The 27758-nt window shown below is 39.9% G+C and overlaps 1 protein-coding gene across 1 annotated transcript in view; it reads left to right on the plus strand.

The window, feature by feature from the left end:
• Positions 1-27758, plus strand: part of SLC2A13 (solute carrier family 2 member 13) — a 154070-nt gene that overhangs the window by 14205 nt on the left and 112107 nt on the right. Inside the window, exons 2-3 of the mRNA XM_082059777.1 lie at positions 14513-14672; positions 20761-20969. Of these exons, the coding sequence (XP_081915903.1) occupies positions 14513-14672; positions 20761-20969 (369 nt within the window). The remainder of the gene's footprint in view (positions 1-14512; positions 14673-20760; positions 20970-27758) is intronic.

Below are 27758 nucleotides of genomic sequence, written 5' to 3' on the forward strand. Positions count from 1 at the left end.
TGAACTTGACACTATTTGAAAGGTGTACCATGCTGCACCTGAAGATGACGAGCAATGGATGTTTGAATTGCTGAAAGCACACAGTGCATTGGAAGCCCTATCTGGGAGAAGCTTTTCTAGCTGTGATGTTACTGCAGTATGGTAGGTCCTGAGTATTCCGGAAGGGAATTCTGCTATTAAGGAGGCTGTCTTTGGTGCCATGAAGAGAAGCATTCTGCTAGAATAGAAGCTTCTTCCTGACCTCATCGACACATAAACCGGTTGTCAACATGTGTGCCTTGCAATGGATTGTAAAAATACTGTGGTTTTATTATTTTCTTACTGCATACAAGTATAAATGGTACTAACTGGGCAGGTAGGAGTGGGTAACGAGTAATTCAGAGTTCCAGTCACCTATGAGCTGTTTAGTGCTTTGTTGCTGGTTCCTGGTGCTTTATTACAAGCTATCACAACTGGTTTCTTTCCTACTCACAGTTACTCTATTAGTGCTCAGTTTAATGATTCTTTTCCAGTAGGTAATTAATTCTGCCTCCTGGTGCTGCCCTCCTGAAGTATTGTCAGCAGCCCTTACCTTTTGTTTTGGGAAATACGGAAGAGGATGTAGACCAGAGATGTTTTTAAAATGTAAATAAAAGTCATTCTTTCTACTTTTGAGTGAAAATTCAATTATATGTAGCTAGGTTCTCCTGTAATTGATATTTCAATTAGATCTTGCTTTATGAAAACTTAATTAAAAGATCAGGTGAAATGTGACCAGATTATAAGGAAACAAGATGGGAGACAGTAATTACTTTGTAGGGTTCCTTTGGCAAGAGTGCTGTAAGGATTCAGAGCTCCCTCCCCATTCTGCTGTTAGGATTTTCCTCAAATATGAACATTTCTTTATACATTTTCTCTGTGAAAGTAGAGCAATGCTGTAAGTGCGGAACTTGCAAAGTTTGTATTTCAGAGAGATCCTGCATTTAGTTGTTTTTCTTGGTGGTAGCTTGTGCATGGATCTTTTAACTTAAAACTTGAACCTGACGTGAGAATGTTTTGTCATGTTGAAAGAGAACGGGGCTTCATTTTTAGCTTTAAATCTTTTTTTTTAAGGACAGAATCCCCTTCTTAGTGGGAGCAGATATGAAGGAGTTAAATAAAATTAACCTGAGGCTGTGTGTAGTAGCTGTGCCTCAGAGTACAAGAGAGCTGGGGCACTTAGAGGCTGGGAGGCAGCAAACTCAAGCAGCAGAATATTTCATTGCCTGGTTAATCTTGCCACTTAAATTGATTTATTGGAACTTGTGCAGTGCAAGTCACAGGAAAAGCAGATTTTATCTTAACAAAGATATTTGCTGCATCTATGTTAATTAGAATGGGACTGTCAGATATGCCATTTTAAATTCCAACTCCTAATTCTTCTTAAAATTTCTTGTTTTCACTGTTCTATTATTGGCTAGGGGCAGCACAGCAGGCTGCCGGATGAGAGAATCAGTGCAGTGCTCTGAGTTACAGCAGCGCGTTTCAGATACCCATCTTTATTTCCTTTTAATCCTAAGGTTGTCTGGAGTTACCAGGGTCTTGTATCAATTAAGGAGATTTACGGAGGACATCTCAGTGTTTGCCCAGCTTTCCGTGCAGGCTGACCTGCAGATCCTCCTCCGTCCTCGCCTGTTGATGTGCCTGGAGAAGGAAAGGAGGGCAGGAGGAGTTCTTGGGGACACCTTGAGAGCTGTGCTCCTCTTATCCGTGGTTCTCACCCCTGTTCACTCTGAGCGCTGTCATTAATAATGAGGTCTGCAAAGTAAAAGGTGGAGTAATGCAGCCCTGCTAGCAGAATCACATCTGCTGTTTGGAAGCTGGCTGCCCATTGCAGTGCGTCTAGAGGTCTGCAAGTTGTCAAAAGCTGAAAGCCATGAGAGCAGCATCTCCCAGGTTTTCCTGGGATCTTCAGTCCTCCACCCATCTCTTCCCTGAGGCCTTGAGACTTGCAGCATTGTTTTAGGAAGCTCTTTGACAGTCTGTTTCCCAGATAAAATTTAGCAGTAGCTTCTTCCCACCTGCAGCATCCACCCACTCCTGCTTAGCTGAGACTCTCCTCAGCTTTTTGTCCCTTAGATGTTGGTAATGGAGTAGTTGATCTGTTCCTTTTTTCCCTTTAGTGCTTGACAGCTACTGTCTTGGGTTTTTTCCACAAATGCAGCAGCCTTATTCTTCACTTATAACAATTCTTTTTTTGTCAATATAAGCAACTGATGGAAGTAAATACACAGCAAAATAGCTTAAAATACCCTTGTATCCTTTGACAGCTTGAGTGTTACACCATGAATCCTGCAGTTGTGACTGCTGATCCAGACTCTTGCAAGTCATTTCTAGGGGTAAACCCACATGGCATGAAGAAGTTCAGCAATGGTTTGTCCCTTTAGTGCAAGATCTGGCTGATTCAGGCTAAGAGTTGGGGGTGTTCAGCCAGGAGAAGATAAGGCTTCAGGGAAACCTTATTGTGGCCTTTCAATACTTAAAAGGTGCCTATAAGAAAGATGAGGACAGACTTTTTAGAACAGTGTGTACGACATGACAAGGGGTGATGGTTTTAAACCAGAAGAGGGGACATTCAGGCTAGACATGAGAGAGAAATTTTTTACAATGAGGGTGGTGAAACATTGGCCCAGGTTGCCCAGAGAGGTGGTAGGTGCCCCATCCCTGGAGACATTCAAGGCCAGGCTGGACGGGGCTCTGAGCAACCTGATCTAGTTGAAGATGTCCCTGCTCATTGCAGGGGGTTGGACTAGATGAGCTTCCACCCCAAACCATTCTATGATTCTACAATCATTTTCCTAATAGTCAAAACCCTTTCTGAGACTTAACCACTTTCCTTGAGAGATCCCTACCTGGGATTTCTCCATAGGATGTTCTCTTATTAGAGTTGCATTTCACTGGCACCAAGCAGCTGTTATTGAAATGGTGGTGAGGAAACCCCAGACCATGGGGAGGAGGTGCACAGAAGCTAGACACTTAACCTGAGCTGCTTCTCATTAAGCAAAGAAATGTGCAGCACTTGCACTATGGACTCAAGATGCTGATTTAACCCCTGTGCACTGCGAACAGCCTGACTCTTCCTATCATACCAAATGTGCATGCCATGGAAGGTATTTTGAGAAAGAAGTACTATACTCCTTTCTACCACCACCCCCATGCTCCAGTAGTGCAAATACAGACACCATCTATTTTCCCATACAGTCAAAAAATGTGGTTTATTATCTCTGCATGGATGGATCATTTGTGTTTGTAGACTCATTCTTGTTTGTGTATGATACCACTACTATAGAAGGAAAATGAGCACTAACTGCTACTCGTATATTTTAATTATAATGATAGTTAGACTTGCACTACTGTCATGAGTGCATTATAATGATATAATAGAATTATTTTTTTTTTAAATCAGGCTTTAGACTGTAAAAGACTTACAGAGCTTTTGTTTGGTTTTTTTTAGAGCAATAGTTATAAAACCATATAACTGGTACCTGTCCCTACAAATCATGCTGTTTCTTGCATAAGTGGGTAACTAAATGTAGTAATTCATGTCAAAATATAGTTTTCTGCATTGATGGATACACTGTATTTATCCAGTGCAAGCGTAAAATCACTGGGACAGTGAATTAGACGTCAGTATTTTTATGAATGGCTTTCCAGAATAGTGGATTAACACATTAAATGTTATTCCATTGGTTTTGTCTAAACTACTAATTTTGCTATGAGATTAGTCTTTCTAGATTAGTTTTTCTTAATTAATAGCAAGTGAAAAGTAAGAAAATGCACTCTTCTGCTTGTCTTCATCTTAATCTGCATGTTTGGAGTCAGTTTCTGGGCTTCTGGTTAACGACACCTAAAGCAATTTATGGAGAAGTTAGCCAGTTTAACCATTTTAATAATTGCACTTGTAGAAAGAGATGGTGTTAAAACCAAGTTACTTCTCGGTTGACGAGGGCTTTCAGGTATGAGTTGGAGGTGTGCTTTTAGCTGAGCTGTAGTTCAGCTTCTGAAGCTTGTTTGTGTTTGTTTAGATATCACTTCTCTTGGAATTAGTTTAAGGTGGGTAAAGCATCACTGCAGTAGGGCTAGGAAAGAAAAAAATGCTTTCTGAACAACAGTGCAACGTTGGAAAGGAGTATTCATTTTATGTGTAGCTTTCAAATCATTACCCTTGTCCTCTGAAAATAAAATTTCTCTGCGTAGGACATCTTTGCTAATCCTTGAAGCATGTTGTTCTGGGGTTTTTGATGTGTGTGGGTTTTGTTTTAAACCATGTAAAGGTTGCATGGTGTTTGTAATGTTGGCTTTCTAGCATGTATGGATGGTCATGCAGATGAGACCTGCCAGATTTTTCAGGGTCATTAGAAAGCCAGACTTCCCTGCGGGGAATGGCTGTTTGCTTGGCTGGGTCAGCAGAAGGAGCTGGGTGGCCACTCTGTTAGCGCTTGGTGTGACCTCGAGTTCACGTCCGTCGCCAGATCAAACATCTTGGACGGGAAAGGGAGCAGCTGAGATGCAGATCGGCATCCTGCTCTGCTGCCTTGCTGGAAGGGGACGAGCCCCTGGCTGGGGAGTGACTCCTTGTCTTTGGCCGTGACTGCCCCGCAACCTGGCCAGCTTCATCTGCCTGTTTTTCCCAGGTGTAAGCAAGCAGCACGTACAGTGCATGGTCTACATGTGCTAGAGAACGTCTATAGCAAAGCACCACTTCTGTATAAATTACTGTTTATTTGAACTGAAAGCTTCACTTTTGAAGTAGATTAAGTAATGCTTAAGTGTTTGTACAAGCTGTCATAAAGAAAACTACTATGTTGTATTTATCATTTTCAAGTGAAAGAAGAATAAAATGCCCTTATTTTCTGAAGTGAAAAGCTTTTGCAATACAGTAAAAATAAAGGTTGCATTGAGTAGTATAAAAATCTGTGTTCATTCTTCTGCAATAAAAGATCTTCCGCAGCTTCTAAGTTCACAGAATCTTGGCAAATAGTGCTTGATCAAAATTAATTCAAAACCAAAGAAATTAGGACTTTTTACTAGTTGCTTTTAGTAGCTTTTAGGGCTTTAGTTTATCTTGTGTCGATATAAAGGTTCAGAAGTGCACTTCACAATTCCTGGTACCTTTCAAGTAGAGGGAGCCATAGCAAATTCCGTACAGAAGATGAGGAGCGCTCCCTTCCCTGCATGCCTGTCCACACACACATACTTTCTGAGAAATAATTTTTTCTATTTAAGCTTTCTTAAAAAATGCTGTTCCAGAAATAATTCATCTGCTGCTGTCCAGATCACTTCAGAAAAAGGAGAAAATCCGTTTCAAAGTTGCTGAATGCAAATAGATAACTGTGTAGGTGACCCAACAAGAGACTTCTCAAGTCTTTTGTTTATTGAAAATGTAGGTACAGGTTAGCAACCTATTACTTTTCTTCTATATTTTGAGGAAACTAGAACTGATAAGCTAGCTTGATTAATTACCAGTTCAATTGTTACGGTTTTATTATGCTGTCTTACAGCTGGATTTCTTTGAGGAATGATTCAGACAATTGTTATGTGAAACAGGGTAAATCTTAAAGCTAGATCTGTGGATAGATTTGGGCAGCATAAAGGGAGTAACTTGTTAAAAGAAATACATGCAGGCCATAAAGACAGACTGAATATGGGTAACTAATTCTGGGTTACTGGGAAGTGTAAACTGTGATGTGACATCTGCAGTGCTAGGTGTGTGCCTGTGCTTTGGACAGTTGTGAAGATTTTGCTGCAAATTTTGTGGATGTTTAACTTGATTATTTTGTCTCTGGTTGATGAAATCCCACTCTTTCGTTCTGACTTTGCCACTCAAAATAAATTTTCTCTTTACATGTTTGTGGATTGCTGTAACCTTGAACAATCTTAAAATAACTTTGGCTAGAAGAAATGATTTGTTTTAAAAATTCTCTTCCCATAATGAGCTGTTCTATGTATAGTACTGAGGCTGAGGTTGAATAGGACGCTACAGTTAGAGTGGTTCTAACACTTATAATAGTTACTTTCATCTGACCTTAAAAAGTTTCCCAGTTCTAGTTGCTTTCATGTAAAATTCTGTTCCTACTGTTTGGCAATTTTCCATAGGAGTGTTTTTTCACCTTCTGGCTCTATTACTCTTTTAGTGTCCATAGATTGCGGCATGTTTTGTATCCCCCTCTACACTGGGGTGTTATTAATATCTGGCAGAACTGAATGCCTACAGCTTTATGACTGTGCATAATACTTATTAATTTACTGCATGTGTGTTATTAAAGATTCTTGCAAATTTTTTGTCTTGTCTATCTTGTCTCAAAATTCATGGCTCACTTACCTTTTCCCATTTCATAACCATCCGGTTTCCAGGTTAAAAACATTCTCTGGCTTGCAGAATTTCAGTGTAGGAAGATAAGTACTGCGATAAATAGTTGCATCTTGATTACTCAATTTGTTGAATATTCATGTCTCTCTACTGTAATTTGTGGTTTCCTTATGCTCTTCTTGCAAGATATTGCTCTGGAGATGTCAGAGAAAGGTCTTAGTGCTTTCATTATACAGGAATTGTACTCTCTGTTGGCATCCTTATTTTTTTATGAGTTGAGTTTGCATCTATATCTTTTGATCAAGGGAGAGTTTGAAACTTGAAATTATTGTTGTGTGTAATGCAGTTCACAAAGGCTAATGCTATCTTTTATAGGGTTTGCATTTACAATGTGACAGTTGTGGTTGTTTCTAGTGGACACAATTTGAGGTTCTTTTAGGTGAAGAAGAACTTTGTGTTCTTACTGTTACATACAACAGTGAAAAACCTTCTCGTGGTTGACAGAAGGAATTATTCATCCAGACTTATTAAGATATGATTGTTCTATAAATCTGAAGCAATAACAACTAGCAAGGAGCTTCATTTGTTTTTCTTCAAATTGTTTTGGCTGTGATCTCCTCCACAGTTGGATGCCATGGAGTAACGTAGATTTCTGTCACTGATTACAATATTGGTCACTCTGGTTTGGGCTAGTGTCTACATAGGGAAACAGAGATCGGCAATTTCCTAGTGAGTTAGATGTTCAGCAGTGCAGGTTCCTTAACTACGGTGCACCAGCTCTCTCTGATTTAATAAATTAGTGTTTAAATAAAATACAGGACTTCAACGAAGTCTGCTGACTGTGGACCCCCAATAATAGAGGAGATGCACCTAAATCTGTCTGTTAATGCGGGCTTAGTGCTAGTGGTTTGTCCCATGGTCCTTATGGATTTCAGGGCTCTGCTGCAGCTGAGTACAGTTGTGCCACTGCTAAGAGATGGACTTCTACTGGGCTGATGGAGGGAAGGGAGTGAAATGGGGAAGGTGCTGCCAGTCATCCTTGGAATAGCGTGTGGTAACTACTTACAAACTGCTCATAATGCCTTTGCTAGATATGTGCAGTGGGTGGAAATCCTAGGTATTAGAGGGGACTTGAGCTTTCCCCTGGTGCTCCCACTCAAACACAAGCTGTTTCAATGAAGGTTTTAGCTTCATGTGCTGGGGAGGTGGCTGGTGCGCTGGAGCAGTGCTCAAACACGCTGCTTGCTCAAGTGCTTCCTATGAGCATGTTTAATGAAATACTCCAAAATCCTCTTAGGTTGGCTGTCATCACTGAACTGTTAACCGTAAGAACAGAGAGGGACTCCACAAGACTATGAAAAGGCTTAATTTTTGTTGGACTGAGCCGTATACTTAAAATACGTTGTGGATTTGTCAGTAGAGGTGGCCCATTGGTGCAGCTCCTGTATGTGTGTTTGTGAAAGCTCATGGGTTTTTAAAATAAATGTCCTTTGTAGTCAGAATGTATCCACGTTGTCAGTGATGATAGACATTCTTCTCTCCACAAACTACCTAAATGGATTCTTCTTTAGATTGACAGTAAAGAGTATACAATTATTGTGGAACTTGTCACTCCTTTCAGAAAGTTAACCAGTGTGTTGCCCTTAACCTCTTGAATATTATGTTTCAGATATGAGCAACGTTCTAAAATTATCGGTTGGCAAGAATGCTGTTCTTGTCAGAAATAAAGTAAAAAGAATGTAATTTGTGGGAAACAACTGAAAGAAAATACTTGATGTAAGTCTCTTTGTCTGAATAATCTGATGTACTTCTGGGATCAATAGTGTTTCAAGGCACTAAATTTAGATTGCATGTCCAATAGCCAAGATGTAAGAAGTTTATCAGATTTCCTGCGAAGTTGCTGGAAGAAAACATGAGCCTGGTGTTTAGCTGTAGCTTGACAAGTTTTCTCTGCCCTCTTAGGAATTTAGTATTTAATTACAAAAAAACACCAACCAGCAACCAAACCTCAAATTCATATTCAAACTTTCTTGTAGCATAACAACCTCTATTAAGCTATTTATTAATATTTAATTCCTGATTCTTTTTGCTATAAACTTGCTTGTTTACCAGGTTGCCTCCACAAATCCTCCCATTGTGGAATCACTTGCTAAAGCTGCTTGGAATCCTTACAAGTGGTACACTTGGTTCAGCTTCTTAATGAAGTGAACTTTAAAGTTGGTAGTGTTAAAGTTTAACATTTTAATGAAAATTTTATATAACAAGTTCATTCTGAGATATATTTAAAAAAAAACCCAAACTATTACCTTGGTTAAATGTTTCAGTACAGCTTTACGTGTTAGTGAGGAATGTGTCCTTCCCATGAGTATTCTCCAGAAAGGAAATGCTTCAGTAATTCCTGTTCCTGCCTGTTCATTTGGAACTCCTAACAATACAAATTTCTGTCATGAGCTGTGACTGTTCTTTGTTGTTAATGTGATTAATGGCTTAGTTGCTGCACTCTGAAATAGGACCAGGGTTGTGGTTTGGTGTGTGAGGGGTTTTTTGGGTTTTTTTTGGTGATTATTTCACATCCTGATTTTAGTTTCCAACTGGACGGTTGGGAGTCCTGTGGCAGTTCAGGCCAGTCTCAGTTCTCATACATAGTCCTGCCTGTGGGCCAGTACAGGCTTTTAGGCTTTTGATCTCATAGCAAGCTCATGGTGTTTAAGGGAACTGAGCGTACAAATGCCTTTCCGGGTAGGTGGATGTCCTCCCAGCTGGTTGCTTTCCCTGGTTCGCCTGGTGTGGACACAAAACATGAGCTGGAGGGAAGGAGGGAGAGAACCATGGCACTAAGAGACCCCAGCTCCTGGATGTGCCTCCTTAGCACTTCTACTCAGCCATCAGTCCTCTTTATTCCTAAGCATAAAGGGCTGCCTGGGTTGTCTGAGTCTTTTTTTCTAGAGTTACCCAATTCTTGTCACTTATTTCTTGTGTTTATGGACCTTCAGGGTTGCAATCTAAACAGCAACAGCAAAAAAATCGTTAGGAATGTTTTTGCTGCTCCTGACACTGGTTATTGGTTGACGCCAGTGAAATGACTGACACGTCCCTGCTACCTTAGAGCTTTTTTTGTTATGCTAGGAGTAAAAGTACATCTCGTTCCATTTTCTGTCTTCAGCTTTTGTTGCTCATATATTGTTTTTGTGACGCACCTTCCGTCCTGCCTGCTAGACACACGACTGGAGCTGTAGTGGAACACTTGGTCTTTACAGACATTTATATGCACCTGATCTTGAAAAAAAGTCTTTAAAATTATTCCATCTCTCTAGTATTTATTCCCAAGTGCTTTTTATAAACAAGAACGTGGATTCCTACATTAGTTCTTTTGTTTTGCTACATTAATATAATTTCTTAAAGTATATTTTTCATTCTCCTAATTACCATAGGAGTTCTCCTTCATGACCTTTTTCTCTCTCTTGTCAGTAGGTTTGTGGACTTCATTCCTGAACTAGTTAATGAATTCTTTATAATGCTTACATGTTCATACTGAAAATACCTTTCTGGATGGTAATGGGATTCTAAGATGCATTTTCACACCTGCTTTCTATTGATTGTTTTAAAATTGAGCTGTGTACTGTCTTGTCTCTGCTTTCCAATGATAAGTCTGCAGTACAATGATAAGTACCAACTCCAGCAGTTTGTCTCCTAAGTGATCTTAAAAGTGAAAAAACATTTAATATCATTATTTCAGTGCATCGTGTCATCTGTGGCTTCCTGTATAATAATTAGATGCACCTTGTGGTCTAAATTTAAGAAACCTTCTATTATATTTTTTCTGAACTATATTCTTTAATGAGGGCAGAAGGTTGATGCTGTGGTTACTCAAGTGGGTGAGGATTGGGCTTGCCTGCTCTCTCCTCTCAGATTTCATAGCTGTGGTGCACGATGTAGAGCTTAGACTTTCTCTGACAGATTTCCAGTTAATTGTTTTCATTTTCTTTTCCTCACATCTTGTCACTTATCAGCTTTATTAGTTAGTAATATACTTGCCTGCAGCAAGAATCTTTTATTTGGTGTGAGCAGTTTAACAGTGAGAGCATATTAGAAAATGTCATCTAAGTGTAAATGAAAGCATTCTCATATGAAGGATTAAGAAAAGATTACATTGCAGCCATATTTATTTTGCTAGGAAAGCTGTTCGCTGTTTTCAAATTTCTTTAATATCTATCTATTAAAATAACTACATAACTAAAGCTGGTTATGTGTTTTAGAGATATTTATAGCTGATTAACATTTAATGCCTTGCTTCTGACTATGCCTTTTCACAAGAACTTATTCTCCTGTGTTCTAATGTGTCTGAAATTCAATCATAGAATATCCTGAGTTGAAAGGGACCCACAAGGATCACCGAGTCCCTCTCCTGTCCCTGCACATGACAACCCCACAGTTCACACCATGTGTCTGAGGGCGTTGTCCAGTCTCTTCTTGAACACTGTCAGGTCTGGGGCCGTGACACCTCCCTGGGGAGCCTGTTCCAGAGCTCCAGCACCCTCTGGGGGAAGAACCTTTTCCTAATGTCCAACCTAAACCTCCCCTGGCACATCTTCCTGCCATTCCCTCAGGCTCTGCCATTGGTCACCATAGAGAAGAGATCAGTGCCTGCTCCTCCTCCTCCTCCCCTTGTGAGGAAGCTGTAACTGTGATGAGGTCTCCCCTCAGTCTTCTCCAGGCTGAACAAACCAAGTGACTTCAGCTGCTCCTCCTATGTCTTCCTCTCCAAACCCTTCACCAACTTTATAGCCCTAAATTGAAATTAGAGTAGGAAAATCTGCAGAACATTGGTGCATTCTAGGGAAATTGAAGGCAAATCTGTAATGTGATAACATTATATAATTTTAAACATTACTTCCTTAAAGTGCTAGGATTTTTTTTTTTTTCCTGGAAATACAGAATATACTGGAAATGCAGAATATAACTTTTTCTTCTGAACTGAGGTTTTCGTTTGGATGTTTTGAACCTGTAGGTTTTGGGAAACCCAGCAGAGGAAGTAAGTGCTCAGTACAAAGCCAAAATGGCTGTTTTTGACCGCAACATGGTGAAAAGTCTCTGGGTGACAAAGCTGACATGGCCGTTGCAGATGGTCAGGACCTAACTGAGCATGGTCTTGGGCAACCTGCTCTAGCTGACCCTGCTTGAACAGGGGTTGGACCATATGATCTCCATGTGTCCCAGTCAATCTAACCAATTCTGTGTGATTTTGAACTAATACTCTAACTCTTTAGGTTTTTCCTAGGAAATCATGTACTGCTGCTCATTGCAGGTTTGATGATAAAGAACAGCTGAATGATGTTTGCTGAACACTGGTGATAGCTGTTGGTTTGGTCATTGGCATGGCTCTGATTTTTTCGGTAGCTGAGATCCAGATTTGGCTGGCATGTTTTGAACAAGGTTTCTTTGCAGCTACTGTGTAACATCAGCTTTTGTTAAGAGCCGAATGGGGGGGGGGGGGGGTTGAAAGCTTTGTTTTGCAGTGTATATTGGTTTTGGTTGTGCACCTCTTTCTAACTGCTTTTCAGTAAAATCCACGTACAGATGTTGCCATCTTTACCTCTCAAGTTAGCTTCACTAGATGATTATGTTTTTCAAAGACACCTTTTGGGTAGTAGAAGTTATTTTTCTAATGCTTTTAATGGTATCCATGTTTGCAGGGCTTGGGGGAGGATGAATACTAGGGGCTGACTTTAAATAGCTTCCAAGAGAAAGATGGTAAGCCAGTTTTGTCTTTGTATCCCCTGAAAGACAGAAACCATTTCTTTCCCCCTGTGTTTATTGCAAGACCCTGTTCTGTTTCTATACGTGTTGACTCCTTGTTGGAGGGCTTGGTCTCTCATCTCATTCATGCTGCTCCGGGTTCAGTCATCTTCCCTCATTCCATCTTGCAAACAGCAGGGAAGGTGTTAATGGGCCAAATGATAGAATAGGCTCTGGTAAGCAGACTTTTTTTATTTTTTATTTTTTTATTTTTTTTTTTTTTACCCGCCCGTCTCCCCCACCCCCTGAGTCTTTCAGGTACCATGCCTTTTTCGTGATGATTGATCTTAATAGAGTAGCAGAGAATGAATGGCATCAAGAAAACCCTCTGGAGGTACCAGTGTCTGCTCCACTGAGTCACGAATTGCCAAACCTGGCGACTATTAGCAGCTTGTTTCAGGTTTTAACAGGGGAATTACTCCATGCTCGTTTTGTTGCTGAGCTTTTCCTACGCCTCTGCTGCCCATCGCAGGCTGAGATCAGGACATGGGGCTTTGGGCCCGGCCCTGCGGGGCTGGGTGTCCTGGCAGGGGGACGATGGCCACACTGCTGGTGGTGGGGGAGCCAGCATGAGGGTGCGGGGTGGTGGCTCCAAGGCAGAGGGGGAGGCTGGGGAAGCAGGGGGACCGGTGTCCCCAGAGCAGGGCCCTGCAGGGGTCTGGCCCTTCCCCTCTGCCCCGGCCTGTGCCGCTGCCTCACAGGGGGCCTCAGCAGCCTCTGCGTGCAGAAAGTGGACATGCTCCTATGCTTTCCCATAAAGGCTTTTCCCTAATATATCTGCAATCTCTGTCGCTTTAATCGTGATTATTTCAAATGCTAATATGAAAGGTGTGAGAGAAATATCCCTAATGGTGGCCTGCATTTGAAAAATTGCTTCTCTATCAAATACGCAAAGGGCTATTTGAATGCTTTTTTTCCATGGTGCATTCTGGTTGGCTTCAAAAAATGGTTGAAATTTTTTTTCCTGACAGTTTTATGTATTTTTTTTTTTTTTAAATTCTGCGTGGGTTGCTCAGTCAGTAGGAGGAGGAGGCGCTGGCATGTCCTGGGAGGCTCTGCCAGGAACTGGGTTATTGCGCTGAGCGGCTGCTGTGAGCGTTCACCCATTGTAACAAAAGATCTTCTGATGCCATTTTATTATTAAACAATCTATATTCCCTGCTCCAGCTTTTGGAGGCTCCCAGCGGTTCTGTCAGGCTAACCTTGTTGCTAAAGATGATTTTGTGCGCAGTTCGGTGAGTCAGCCAGGCAGCGGGGTGCCGGATGAAGCCTCCGCCATTTACTGGTGAAGTGTTTTTGCTGTGACGTGAGCCAGGAACCATGGCTGTGCTTCAGGGGCCATGTGCACACCTTTAGGTGACCCTGTTTCTTGTTGGGGGTATGGTGCTGGCCTGGGGCTGTTGGTGTGGACGTGGTGGAGCTGCCCCAGGCTGGGAGATGTGGTGTCTCTGCTGTGGCTTGGCTGTGTTCACCGTGCACAAGTTATATCTCCACTGGCTTCAGTCAAAATGTAGTTTTGTGTGTGTGTGCTGCCAACATACTTCCAGTTTTAACTACAAAAGAAATCGCTGTTGGTTGTCACTGTCAGTTCTTTTAGGGAAACAGGCATATAGATTTTCTTTAAATGAGAGCATGACTTGGTTGGTGGCTTTGGACCACCAAAGCACATACTTCACCCAGATCTGCTCTTCATACACCGTTGAACTTCTGTTTTTACAGCTTCTGTGTGTGCTGCACATGGGCATTTCTGTCTTTTACACAAATGGCTCATTTAGAGACATCACATAATTTGTAAGAAATGCTGCCAGTGTTAAGACAGAATAAAAGGCAGCTGTGCTTTAGTTTCAGTCCTTGCTTCCTTGTGGTAGAGTTGTTAACACTGCATATGGAATACTTATAAACCAAGTCAAGAAACAATCTGTTCTATATAAAAATAATGACATTACACAAGAATAATAATGCTTGACCTTGCTTTTTCTTGGAGGTGGAAACCACGCTGAAGTTCTGTTTGAACTCAGAGCTGTGAATTCTCGGCATCTTCAGTTAGTCACTTTGACTTAAGTGTGCTTACTTGGATCACAGCAACTCTTTTTTTCAAAACTTTTTATTCTTAGTATACACGCAGTGTGAATTGAAGTGAGTGATTCCTTGTATCATCACATCAAACCTTGAACTTGCAGTGCAGCTGCTAGGAGCCAGTGTATGTGCCCATTTGCTCTGGGTATGCCTCTAGAGTTAATTAGGTGCATTTTCTTTCTTTTCTTCTTTTGGAACCTGGAAATCAAATTCTTCCCGCCTGTTCCATTTAAATAGTATAATATTTTATGACGAAAAGGTGATATAGTATCTCTTTCAATTATATAACTGTAGTTTAATTTATTCTTGTAGGTGTAGCATCTATGACTGTGCCGGTGTATATCGCAGAAGTTGCTCCACCGCACTTAAGAGGCAGATTAGTCACCATTAACACTCTGTTCATCACTGGAGGGCAGTTTTTTGCAAGTGTCGTCGATGGACTCTTCAGCTACCTCGCGAAGGATGGATGGAGGTTTGTGAGTCTTCCTTGCTGAAAGCAAAACTGGCGTGGTCGTGATTGGGTTGACAGCTATTATAATTCTTGTTGGTAAAATAGACTTTATATATAAAGTGGTAAAACTGTATACTGAAATGGAAGTCCTGCTAAATGATATACATACTGCTTTCACTTAGGCTTACTATTCACAGTATGCTTAGATTTTTTGAATTTACTAAACTTTAAAATGGATGAGCAATAAATATGCACGAATAAGCTTGAATGATTGTCGTGATGTTTATGAAAGTAGCTTGCCTTTTGCATTTAGAATAATTACATGCTGATTTTTCAAAAGGCACATTTCCAATAAGTATGATGCTGTATGCACAAAACAGAGGTGTATTTTCAATAATCTTAGTCTGAGCAGTAGTAATCCAATCAGAATTAAAGTGAAGGCGATTGCACCATAACTTTATAGTTAAGTTCTACAACAATATGAATCTCTTTTACTCTGCTTTCTGCATATTGTTTTCTTCCTGTAGGCATCACTAGGTGTTTCTGGACTGCAGCTTTATACCTACTGTCTTGATAGTGGTGTGTCATTTGAGAGATGAGAAATTTCGGTAGCTCACTATTTTACTTGCAGTGCTGAGTTGAAAAAATAATTAACAGAAATGCACGGGGGGAATAACTTACACTATGCATCCTGACTTCTGGAAACCTGTGCTTAATGGTGTGTGCTTTTCTCTTGAAACACTCTTGGGAAAGGGATGCATGTTGTTGTAGGGCCTTCGATTTCTGTTGCTACAGCCTGGAATCATTTTGCTGTTTGAAAATCCTAATTTGAAGGAGCCTCCCCCACCTTTAAAAGCTTGCAACAGAAGTATTATTACATGTTCTGGCTTCTGATGGAGCTAAATAGGGATTTCTAGGTGCACTGACGTTTCAGGTTTAAGAGCAATTTATTTGGGACTTGGTACACAGAAGAACTTGGAAGCTGATCTTTTTATAGTATGTAAAGAAATGTGCATTAAAACAAAAAGTTAATGTTTTCTTCTTAATGAATATGTGGTTTAATCTGTGCATGTCTGAAGATTCAAGAAGTTTGAAGGTTTTATTTTTTGTCCATACGATTGCTTCCTTTGCCTCTTTTGTAAAAAGATGTCATATTTTGACCTTAAAAAGTCACTTCATGCTGATTTTGTTTAATTCTAATTTAATATTAAGTTTTAGCTCTGCTTTGCGCTTTCTGGAAGTGCATTAGTTACTTTGGCTCAAATGGAAATAGCATTTCACATTTTTATGTGAAGCTTTCCATGACCTTTTCGTTTCAATGCAGTTGTATTCTCTGGCAGACTATATGTCCACTCATGGGGAACAGAGAAACAGCCATCACTGAAAGAAAAAGTTAGTTTTATAGGATTGCTAATGCCTTTCTACAGCTAAAGGAATATGCTCAATTTTGAGAAGAAATAATGGCATGCAGTAGTGCTTTTCTAGGTGAAATACCAACTAAAGCATTTGATCCTGGATGCACATTTTTCAGTAGTTGCTTTATTATTTTAAATTAACATTTAGCCCAAATAATTTGCGAATGTATTGGCTTCCTGCGCATAGGTCTGGGTGGGAGGAATAGACAAGTAAAGATATTTATTTAGAAATGGAACTATGAGTCACTGTTACTGTTAGAGGCGTTGTGCACTTTCTGTTTAGGCAGATTTAAGTTCAGTTTTCCTCAGTGGTGAGGAATTCAGCTGGGGGAAGCTTTTGTGGATGTAAGTCTGTGGGTTTTTTCCTTTCAGTGGGCTGACACGTAGGAGGTGAGGATGTGTTTGTAATCTGTGTGTTTCAGTAAATACTAGTGTACTGGAAGAAAAATACAAGCTAAGAAAGTATTGATCTTATTGGAGCTGTGGCTATTGTTTAATTGTTCAGATAAACTAAGGTATTGCCTAGCGTGATTTTTTTGCAGCTCGAAAGCAAACTTGTAGGCTTCTTTGGAAAAGATCAAAGAGCTAACAGTGTAGTATAGGATGTGTCAGTTTTCAGATCAAGTGGTGATGTAGGATTGACAAGTACAGTTGTACATAAATGATAATTTAACTGAAAAATATCATTCCAGATTGTTACACATGTTACAGTCTTTTGATATGTTACTTTGTAAATCTATTTAGCTAAAGTGGAAGATTAAGTGGAAGGCAATAGTCATTGTCAAATGTAGATTTCATATTTTTGTAAAACATTGGTGTTTTATATGCCACTAGACCTTGAATAGGAATGAGGCTCCCACCCACTGAAATGCTGCACAGCTGCTCTCAGAACTTCCACATTGGTGTAACTTATTCTTCTGTTTGGAACAAAAAATAAACTGCCCTGGTAAATTCAGGCCTTTTAACCTATCTGAACTGAAACAATTAAAAGTAAAATCTAGAACCTGGGGACTGAGTAAGACTAAGAGGTTCAGTGTTTGATTTCAGCTGTGTGAGATGCTGAATTTGGAAAATCTCCCAACAATGGGCATTTTCACTTGGCAAGACAACTTGTTCAGATGTTCAGTCACTCATACTGTGAAGAATTGTTTTTCCTCATCTTTGATCTGAGTTTTTCTTGTTGCAGCTTGTGACTGTTGACTCTTGTCTTTTCACAGTGTACATCTGGGAAGAGTCTGTCTCCATCTTCTCTTTGAGCTCCTTCTCAGTTGTGAAAGTTGTAGTTAAATCTCCTCTTGATAATTTCCTTTTCTGGACAGCAGCAAACCCAGTTCTCTTGGCCTCTTCTTTTATGTCATACACTCCAGTTGTGCTACCGCCTTTGTGACCTGTTGCTATTCCTGATCCATAGCTCTCCCTCATGTTGGTGTTCCCAGTCTTTGTTTTCCAGGTTCAGCATGGTGTGTTGAGTAGAGAGGGAGAATTGTTTCTTTTAGTCTGCTGGCTCGTGCTGGATGATTTTGATAACGTGGTAATTCTATGTTTTATGTACATGCCAAGTACTGATCTGCCAGATTGAGCCAGTTGAAGCTGTTGATGATGCATTGGGCAGAAACTGAGGCTGTGCTAGTGCTGAAGTGTCCAAGGGTTTGCAGTGGTGGTGCTGGAGCTGTTAATTGGCAATAGTGTGCTTGTCTGTCCTCAGCGAGTTTTCTGCAACCTGAGACTGAGCAGGGAAGAGCACAGGTGGTCAATCACCTGGGAAGAATGGCCAGCGAACACATGGGGAGAAACCACAGATGTTCACTCCTGAGTCATCGCCTACAGGAAGGAAAATTACATCAGTTATTGTAGCTTTTAGTGACTGAATGGTGAAGTATTGGAGTGCTACAAAAAACAATAAGGAACTTTCCTTTATCTCAGCTCTGCTTGCCCTTGGAAATGCTAAATATTAAATTAAAAGTAAACCAAAGAAAACAAACATTTAACCTGACTCTTATGTCAGGTTAGCTTTATAAACCCTGCTAATGCCATCTTAATAGTATTGCAGCAGTATGTCTGAGAAGGAGAAATGTTACAGCAGACTTATTAAATTTCATGCTGGATTTTTTCAGGTCTGCTAGACATCTGGCTTCATATGCAAAGTCTTGTACTCTGTATAGGAAAGAACTATATTAGATTTCTGAAAGCTGGCTCGCTGCATGAAATGTCTAAAATTGCCTGCCCTAACTCTAAATTGGTTATATCAAAGTTGCTTGATGGGCAAATTGCAACAACTCTTGAACTGGCAATGGCTGTGCGCTCCTAACGGAACATTTTCCTTCTGGCCTGCTCCTTGTACTCAACTTTGACCAGAAACATGTCAATTGGAAACTGACTTTAGTGACCAAGCACTTTCTGTACCTTTCTTTTTTATCTTTCCTGTGATAAACAATCCAACAGAGTCCAACTGGTTGCCTTAGCAGGCTGGATCAAGCTTTTGGGAGTGTCAATCGATTTTGCCTCCTAAGATGATTGCAGGTACCCAGCTGCTTAATTCTGGAGGCTCTGCTGCATCTAAGGGACTGAAGGGCTTTGGAGGAGCAGAAATTAAGTAATCTGAGTGTAAAGGACTAAATTTGTTTATATAGATACATTGAAAGATCCTTTTGCTTGCAGTTTGACAGAATAAAGTGATTGTGTTTTTAATTTCTGTGGTTTTGTTCTGCTTTTCATTTGAAATAGAAAAAGCTTTCTAAATACCACTCTAAGGCAGATACTGAATATACAATTCGGTGAGTTTCAATGGTGAATGTGTAAAGGTGATTCTGCATACAGCTACCAAAATATTTGTGGAGAGGGAAGAGTATAGGAAGAAAGGAGGACATTAATGAATGAGAACATTAGTTAATTAGTGACACTTGTTAGATGTGTTGGCTGAAGATAAATCAACTAATAATCTTTCCACAAGCTTTGTGTTTTGAATTTATTGTCTTCCATCTGCTTTTCTTTTTTCAACTAATGATGAGCTATGCCATTCTTAAAGTGTTAGAAAATAAGAGCCTTGCCCACGGATTTCTTTCTAGACCAAGATTTGCTTGTATGACCATTTGGAAATTTTTGCTGGTTTTAGGAAGAACTTGAGGGCTCGGCTTGGGGATGGCAAGACTGGCCTGCATGCATGTTGTCCCAGGATGGCCATCCTCTTTGCATCACCTTTTGTGTGTTCTTTTCCCCATTCTCCCGTTTTCTGCCCTGTTGTATTGTTCGTATTTTTTAAAAATTAAATTTACAAATGCCTCTAAGGAAGTCTTTTTCCCTTTTCATCCAAAATGCATTTGGACTTGACAAATACATTTGGTTCATTGCCCTGAACAAGGTTTTCATTAATGGTTGTGCTCTCTTTCCTACTCCGTTAGCAATCTTATTTCATAGTGTGCTTTATAAAAACATCCAGGTGAGAGACTGCCAAATCGTCCATGAAAGCCTGCATCCTGGGGGCTGAGCAGAGAGCAGCAAATCTGCTTCATCTCCTCACTAATGTCAAGGTGTGAACCTGTTTGAGCACAGGCTACCTCAGTATTCATCCCGAGGGCTGGTTTCTGCAGGTGTTTCAATGACTATAACCACTGATGTGAAACCCACAGTAGATGCAATAACGTACAGGTGACACAAGCACTGTTTAAAGTTTTTAATGGAAGTGAAAAAAATCTCAGTGAGGCACAAATGGGAAACTGTCAGATTTAAAAAGCAGAACAAAATTATACATCGTTCTGCAGTTCTTGTTATTCTTAGTGTTTCTTAGTGTTTATTGAAGTGATATAAAAATGTGAAGTGTATAGACCAGAACTACACATGGAAGTTGGTGGTATGCTTGTCTTCCACAATCCTTTCCCCACACTTTAGCTGGAATCAATATCTGAGATCATTGTCTGAATAGCAAACTAGCTTTAATGCTGTAACCCCCCGGCATCTAAAATGCAGTTTAGATTTTAAACCTAACATTGCAGCTGGCTGAAGATTTAAGAGCAAACTCTCTAAAAGATGTGGTGTAAATTGTCATGGTGGTGAAATGAACTTTTTTCAGGGTTTCTGCTTCTAGTAAAAAATTTTCAAAAGTAAACCAGGCATTTCCTTACACAAGAGCCATATTCCTTGGTCAAGTGTGTCTGTGCATACATATTACTGACCAAATTAAGCATTTTTGATTAGCTGGTTTGGGGGCGGGGGGAGGGGGGTGTTGGTGGTTGTTGTTGTCGTTTTTCTTAATGTCTGTGAAACAGCAGGGTTTTGGTCTCATTTTTTCCATCAGCAGTACCCATTTGTTCTCTCTGCCTTTGCTTTCTCTTTCTGTTCATTCTTTTCTTATATCTTCTCCAAAGGATTTATCAGTTTCCAGACTACTGGATTGTTTCAGGGTTTTTATTAAGTCTGACTTAGTGTCCTCAGGACAAGTGGCTGTAGGGTCAGTGGTGGCAGAACAGTCAACATGTCCATGAGATTTCTTGGAATTGAAAGCGAGGGTCCTGTTTTCTAAAATACTTGCATAATATCAATCTTGCCTGCTTAACTTCTGATGATAAAGTATACAAGGGGAGGAGGGCTTGATTTATGAATTACAGCTTGAGGAGCTGTAGCTGCATCTTCTCATAGCATGTTTTTGAACCCAAGTATTAGATACTTATTTATGTATTTATTTATTTGATTATTTCCAGGTACATGCTGGGCCTGTCAGCTGTTCCAGCAGTTATACAGTTTCTTGGATTTCTGTTTCTTCCCGAAAGTCCCCGCTGGCTCATTCAGAAAGGGCAGACTCAGAGAGCACGGAGAATTCTGTCTCAAATGCGTGGCAACCAGGCAATCGATGAGGAGTATGACAGTATCAAAAACAACATTGAAGAAGAGGAAAAAGAAGTTGGAGCAGGTATGCTGAGTGCTTGTTGGCCTCTCTATCAATGAGGAGATAAAAATCAAAAGAAATGTTGAAATCGTAGCCTGTGGGAACTTGGTGTTTTGCTTTTTCTTGTCCATTTTGCTATTTGAAATATTTCATATACTGGTAGCTTGAAAAATGAACAGATGTTTCTGCAGTCCTACAGTTTTAAATTAGGTTCTGATTTCTTAAGTGAGGGAAAAGTAAAGTTGTGTAAGATTCTAAGTTTATACCTCCCACACTTACTGAGAATTGCACTCAAAAAATCACTCAGTTTAAGAATGCACACCGTGAAGACTGGAAATAAATGAAAGAAAGTTTTGTTTCTTTCATCAGTGGAAAAAACCAAACAGATGCCAGGGAAGTCAGAAGACATTTTATATGCCTGAATTATCCAGAGGCTGTATCCTGGCCCACCATATTCTATACAAGCAGCCTTTGGAAAGATCTACAAAACTAGGCATGTAATTCTTTTTCAGTAAAGGCAGTTTCTGAAAGTCCTTTTGGTCTGCCCCAAAGAGAATAAGAAATCTAAATCAAATCCTTTTTTTTACTCTCTTGTATCTGTACACCATAATTACTCAAGACTTTATGTGTGTACTTAGAAAGCAATATTATCATTCTGTTGACTTTCTGTCCACTACATATTTTTCCTTTGCTTTATCCTGGAAGGGTAAACATGGGAATCTCTACTAATGCTCTTAATTAAGGCTCATCTTAATTCTTGCTTCCTTACACACTGATAGGAGAATACTGTGTCTTCTTAGATCTGATGGAAAGAAAAATGCAAGTTATTTTATGTCTGTATAAATTGACACTTAACATAATACATAATCTTGTTGCCTCAAGGAGTTTGGCTTTGAGCCTTACAATAAATAAACAAGTATCCGGAAAAAGTTATTTGCTACATAGTAGTGAAAGGATTTTCAAAATATTGATCACAGGTGTGAAGTAGGGCTGTTTGTTTTTTTTTTTTTCTCCTATTATGTTTTTGAGACTTTGGATACTTTTTTCCAGTTCTTCAGTTTAGGTGGGGAAAATGAAGTTCATCGAAGCTGATTGATAAAAAGCTGAAGAGGATATTATTGGAACAGCTTGGGTTTAAGAGTCCTGTGCTGAGATTCCTGATCCAAACTAGCGATTGGGCTGTTCAATTCCATGGAGAGCCACTTAATGTCTAGTGTTAAAGTTTTTATGCTTTGTAGAAATAAAAGGAGCATGTGTTTGACACATCCAGTCCATTATTTTTAGTCTCTGGGTAAGAGACAAGGGTATGACCTTGTTTTTCTCTCTTAAACCTTTTTTCACTGTAAGCTAAATGTGGTGGTGTAAGACGGCTGTAGGGCTGACTTCATCGGTCTTCTGTACATTTGTAACTTGGACTGGCACACTAAGTATGAGGTTGTTGGCTTTCTGGGATGTGTAGGTTTCTTGACTCCACCCCCACACCTGCCTGATAACTTATTGTATTCCTGGACTTCAGTTAAATCAATCACATTCTTAGGAGAAATCTTGGGTACAGGGAATCAGCATTTGCCTCTCGGGTAATCCATAGCTTCAGGGTTGTCACCAAAGAGCATTAAAAAATAAGGGTAGTTACAAGTATATGCTGTCCCACTTACTATAAATGCTTAGCAAATAGGCATTAGATAGTTATGGTCACTCTTGTTTTTTTATTATAACTTGGTAATAATTGCACTTCATCTCATTTAAGCCGAAGTCTTCGTTGTTATAAAAAGGTATGTTGTGTGTCAGCATCAAGACATACTTTATTTTTGTTACCTTTCTATGACTTACGGGTGGTTCCACACTAAAAACTGCAATGTCTTTTGTAACTCTTTCATCACCTTCTTGTCATGGAAATGATGAATCACAGGGGAACTTCATCTGTGGTGTTTAACCTGCTTTCTTAAAGGTTTGGTTTTATTGTCATAAAACCAGAGAAGTGCATTGCATTTTCCATGTGGTCATTAAACAGCTTCTGTCTGGAAAATAATTAAAATGCCTTCAGCAGCAAACTTCTGTTTCGAAAGTCTTTTGTATCAGTGTGGGATATCTGTTAAGCAAATGATTCACATTTCTTTATCCTTTCCAATGCATTCAGCCAAATCACTGCTGCTGATACTGCTTAACAGCTTATATTTTAGCATTTTCAGATTGGTATCAGGAAAAGGATATATCTTTTTGACAAACACTTTCCCCATGGCTGGTTATGCAAATGCCATTTTTTCTGGCAGTCACGAATACTGCTTTTGCATGCTGTGTTCTGCACTTGCAGTGTGACTTGGTGTTGTAACCTTGCATTTTGAGGAGGGAAGTGGAGAGCATTGCATTCTGCAGTAACATTACCAAGAATCATCATCTTTTAACGTCATCCCCCTTTCAGATGTTTGGGTTGTGGTGCCAAAGGGAGCTGGTGGTAGGAAGGACTGGTGAGGAAGATGTTAGAGGCAAGAAAGCTCCTGAAGAGTTGTGGGAGCGGTAGTTTATAGGTGCAAAGTGGCCTTCACCTTCAGACAGGCTGTGGATCCCCAGTGCTTGGCTCAGGCTCTGAAGCCTAAGGGGAGAGAATAGTCAGAAGGGGTTTACAACCAATGGGAGGATTAAAGACATTGATAGGGGGAGGTTTGGGAGTGACTCTTCATAGCAAAACATGGCTGACTTGCACTGCTGCTGAATTGTGGGTTTTAGTACAGTTAAGGCAGAGGTTCTGTACTGCACATTAGTTAAAAACAGGCAATCAAATCATAGCAATTCAGGTAAGCGCTGGCACCGTGGCTTAATACACAGGTATGTATGAAGTAACCTAAGTGAATTAGAGGGTGGGATTTGTAATGCTAACTCTAGAGAGAACACTGGAGTGAATCTAACAGTGATGGTTTGATGCATAACAATAAAGCTATCTAGTACACCTTTAACAAAAGTCTTACTGGCTGCCAGTGTAGTGGTCATTTCAGACTGAGAAGAAATCATTGCAGCATCCAAGAGGGACTTTAAAATAGATCATTAATTTCCTATATGTTTGACAACACTCTGGTGTTCAAAGCAAATCACAGAAGAGTGTCACTTTGTCCTGTCTACTTGCATGGAAGCATCTGCAAACTGCCTGGCTTTTCCTCATTCCTGTCTTGTAGCAATACTGAGCTGTGGTGTGCCAGGATGCCTGGTATTTCACGTGAAATCAGTAGTGATGAGTATAGTACTAACTTAACATCTTGATGAAATGAACATCATTTGCATTAAGACTAGACATTTATTTTTGTGCAGATGAAGGATGTGTAACCATGAATCACAGTTACACTAGGAGAGCGATGTAATCTCCCCCAGCCCTAGTTATCTCACATTTCTCTACCCTGTGAATTAGGGTTGAGACCCTTGACCTTATCTGCCATGCCTGTGGACCTTTACATTTTGTTATCTGTTCTTATGCATGTGTATGTGTCAACTTCTGATCATGATGATGTCTTTTTTGCAGATTATGGTGAGTAATTCTGGCCATGTAAAACTACTGGGGCTCAGTGGTGCGTGGAACCAATGCTGCTTCTGTGAACTTCACTGAGTGATTTAGAAAATCAATCATTACATTGTAATATTTTTTAACCTACTGTTCTGTGGCTGTACCAGAATGTCATGTAATGAGCACTGCTTCTAGATCAGACATCTCCTTGTGTTTTCATTTAATACATTTTTTTAAAATAGTCTAGGGTGTTTTTTGTGCGAGACCAAGAAAAAAGTATTGATGCCACTCTCTCACTCCTCTAGGCCTGACTCACTTCTTTGCCGTTGGATCCTATTGGATCATTGAATCAGTCTCTTTTTTTAAGTTTTGTATTTCCCTGTTGGAGATAAATGTTACATGATAACAGGTAAAATTGCCTGATTGCCCTTAGATTTGAGCTCATAAATTTACCCAATTAGCTGTTAGTTAAAAGACGATATTATCAGGCAGGAGATCTGTTCCCTCAGTCCTTCTTGGTTCCAGTATTTTTCCATTTCTTGCACATTTTCTTCTTAAGTACTATTTAGACTTGTTAGTATTCCTGGCTTTGGCTTTGGCTGGAACCATTTGACATACATCTTTCTAGGCAGATACTGGAATCCTTCACAGTTTTTATTCTTAACCATAATTCTCCCCTTGCTTCGGGGAGTCCCTTTTATCTTAGGCTGTTGCCCAACATGCCTGGTGTTGAAAAAGATATAGACATGCTTATTATTATTATTGGACATCACTAGAATCTTATTTAATGAAACCTGGTAATACTGTGATGCTCTGCTAGGGCTGTGCAGAACTCTGAATGTTCTACTTCCAGGCACTCAACTCCTAATAAGTGGCTGTTGTTATCTGTAACCATGAAATTAGATGGAAGTCTTTGAGACAAATGGAAACAAAGGTGTCGGGCCAAGGATTCATTGAAGAAAACCCCAAATCCAATATGGTTGGTAGTCATGTCAGCCTGAAATTCTTGCTTTTTGGCAATACCAAGTGCCAAGGTCAGCTGTAGGTGGGTTTTCCCTTTGGGTTTTGTGGGAAGTGTGGCCGATACAAGAGGTACTTCACAGGCATGTCTTCATTTCATGCTTGTATTTTAACCATTTGATGTGTAGGATTTTTTCCTTCTCTGTTTCCTTAAGAATAGAAGTTCTTCCTGTGTATGTCTTTACTAGAATTTGTTTTGAGTTGAACTCATAAAAACAGCACTCTTCTGGATACTTCGAAATTCATGGAATGCAGGCAAATAAAACATGGAGACATTTGATCCTGAGAAAGTACACTAACTCAATTCAGCGCACAATCAGATAACAAGAAAAAATCTTCCAGAAAACTTAGCAAGGAATAGGGAAAGTATGAATTACTGTATTAAACAATTGATAAAGAGAGATAAGATTTTTGGTTCTCATTTTATCCTTGAAGTCTTTCAAAAGGATGACTGATTCTTGCAAATATGACCTTTGAGAAATACAGTGTATAAAGAACAACTGCTGTTTTTCTGCCTTGTATAGAAATATGACCGCTATATTTTGAAAATAATAGTTTGTTTCTGGTATCTTAAAGCTCTGCATATACCTTCAGTTTGGGCACCTAACCATGATTTTGGGAATGTCTGCATACTTCAGGAATCCTGGTGTTAGTGTGTTTATCTGCCAGGGCGTTTCAAGTCAGTCTTTCTTCAGTGGCTTATGGCCAAAACCAGTCCCTTAATCTTTCACCTTGGTTTTAAATGTGCTGACATAAATTGAATGTTTATCTGGAAATAGTGGTTAATTGCCTGTCTGAAGATCAGATTCTTTTGGGTAGACTGCTTCAGATGTATGTTTTGGAACAAACTCTTCTTTGCCTGAAGTCCAGACAGATTTAGTGCATGGTAGTCCTAAAGGGCAAGAAAAAGCCCCTAAAGGGCTCTGTAAAGCTTCATGTAAGTGTAGGGAAGCACTGTGAGGTTGGAGAGTTTGGTTTTGTTTCTTTTGACCACTTCAGAATCCCTGTGAAGTTTCTGGAAGTAAATTAACTTTCTATTGTCAGCGTTATTAGCTTTATATTAGTTCACAGCTTCTGAAGCCTACGGAAAATTCCAGCTACAAGTCTGGAAAATAAAATGTAAAAGTCTTCATTCTATACCAGTTCAAAGATGAATTTGGACATAATCATTTTGGCTTAAGCCAAATGACATTGTTCAGATATTGAAGTTGAATTTGCTGATGTTCAGGTAGTATTAACTGCTGCCATTCATCAGAGATCACTTGTGGGACTACCTGTCTAGTGTACTAATACTAGTGCATCACTGAACACTTAGCTATTCTCTGTGCTTTGTTTAGGAACAGGTATCTGTTTGGTGAAAACTCTATGTTTTGGAGTGGAAAAAAATATTGGAACAATAAGACTAGTGATGGACATTCTTTCGTGAGAGAATATGTCCTTCTAAAGCAAACTATGACTGAAGGGGAGGCTGTGAATTAGGATAGTATGTTTTGTTTGTCTTGTTCAGAGGAATAAGAATTTGTAACTTGTGCTTAAAAAAAACAAAGAAATCCCTACAAACTCTACCCCTGCAAATCTAACTAGAACAGTTTATTTTTCTTTCTTAATCTGAACAGCCAAAATTAGGCATTTTTGGCTGTTTGTCCAGGTGTTATCATTCATTCCATTTCACGTTTATTATCTGTTAGGGCTAGCTACAGTTCTTCAAATTTATAGAAACACAAACTACTTGGGTAGCTACTACTATAGAAACACAAACTACAAGCTATTCCAACTGACTTGGACTAGATCAGTTTCTAGAAGCTATCGGCTTCTGGCACTGATTTCTGTGCCTTCTGGGTGCTCAGTTCAGTTCTAGAAAGTGGTAAGGTAGACACATATCTTGGATTTTCTAGTAGTGCTCAGCTGTATAACTTGGCCTGTTGTTAAAAGTCTGCTATATAATAGCATCAGTGTTAAACAGCATTTGTAACTGTATGCGTTTACAATAGTTCCTTCTCAGTTAGTTGAGGGGAAAAACAAAAATAGTGTGGGGAGATTTTTAGGAAAACTGGACTGAAGATTCCTGGTGGAAGTGAATTTGAAGGACTTGTATGGAATATTCTTGGTCAAGAATATTCTCTGAGAGAGAGAGAAGCCTGTGTTGGTAAAAGTTAGCTGTGGGATTTTAAAGCCGGGGTAGGAGTGAAAGGGCAGAACAGCTGTGCTGAACGGCAAGCTGTGGCTGGGGGCATGTGTGTGCAGGCCAGGCCTGCCCGCCATGGCGCCGCGCGAACCTCCCGCCATGCTGCTCTGGCCTCTGC

The sequence above is a fragment of the Streptopelia decaocto genome (genome assembly GCF_964273445.1).
Source record: "Streptopelia decaocto genome assembly, chromosome: 1".
In the NCBI taxonomy this organism is placed as follows: Eukaryota; Metazoa; Chordata; class Aves; order Columbiformes; family Columbidae; genus Streptopelia; species Streptopelia decaocto.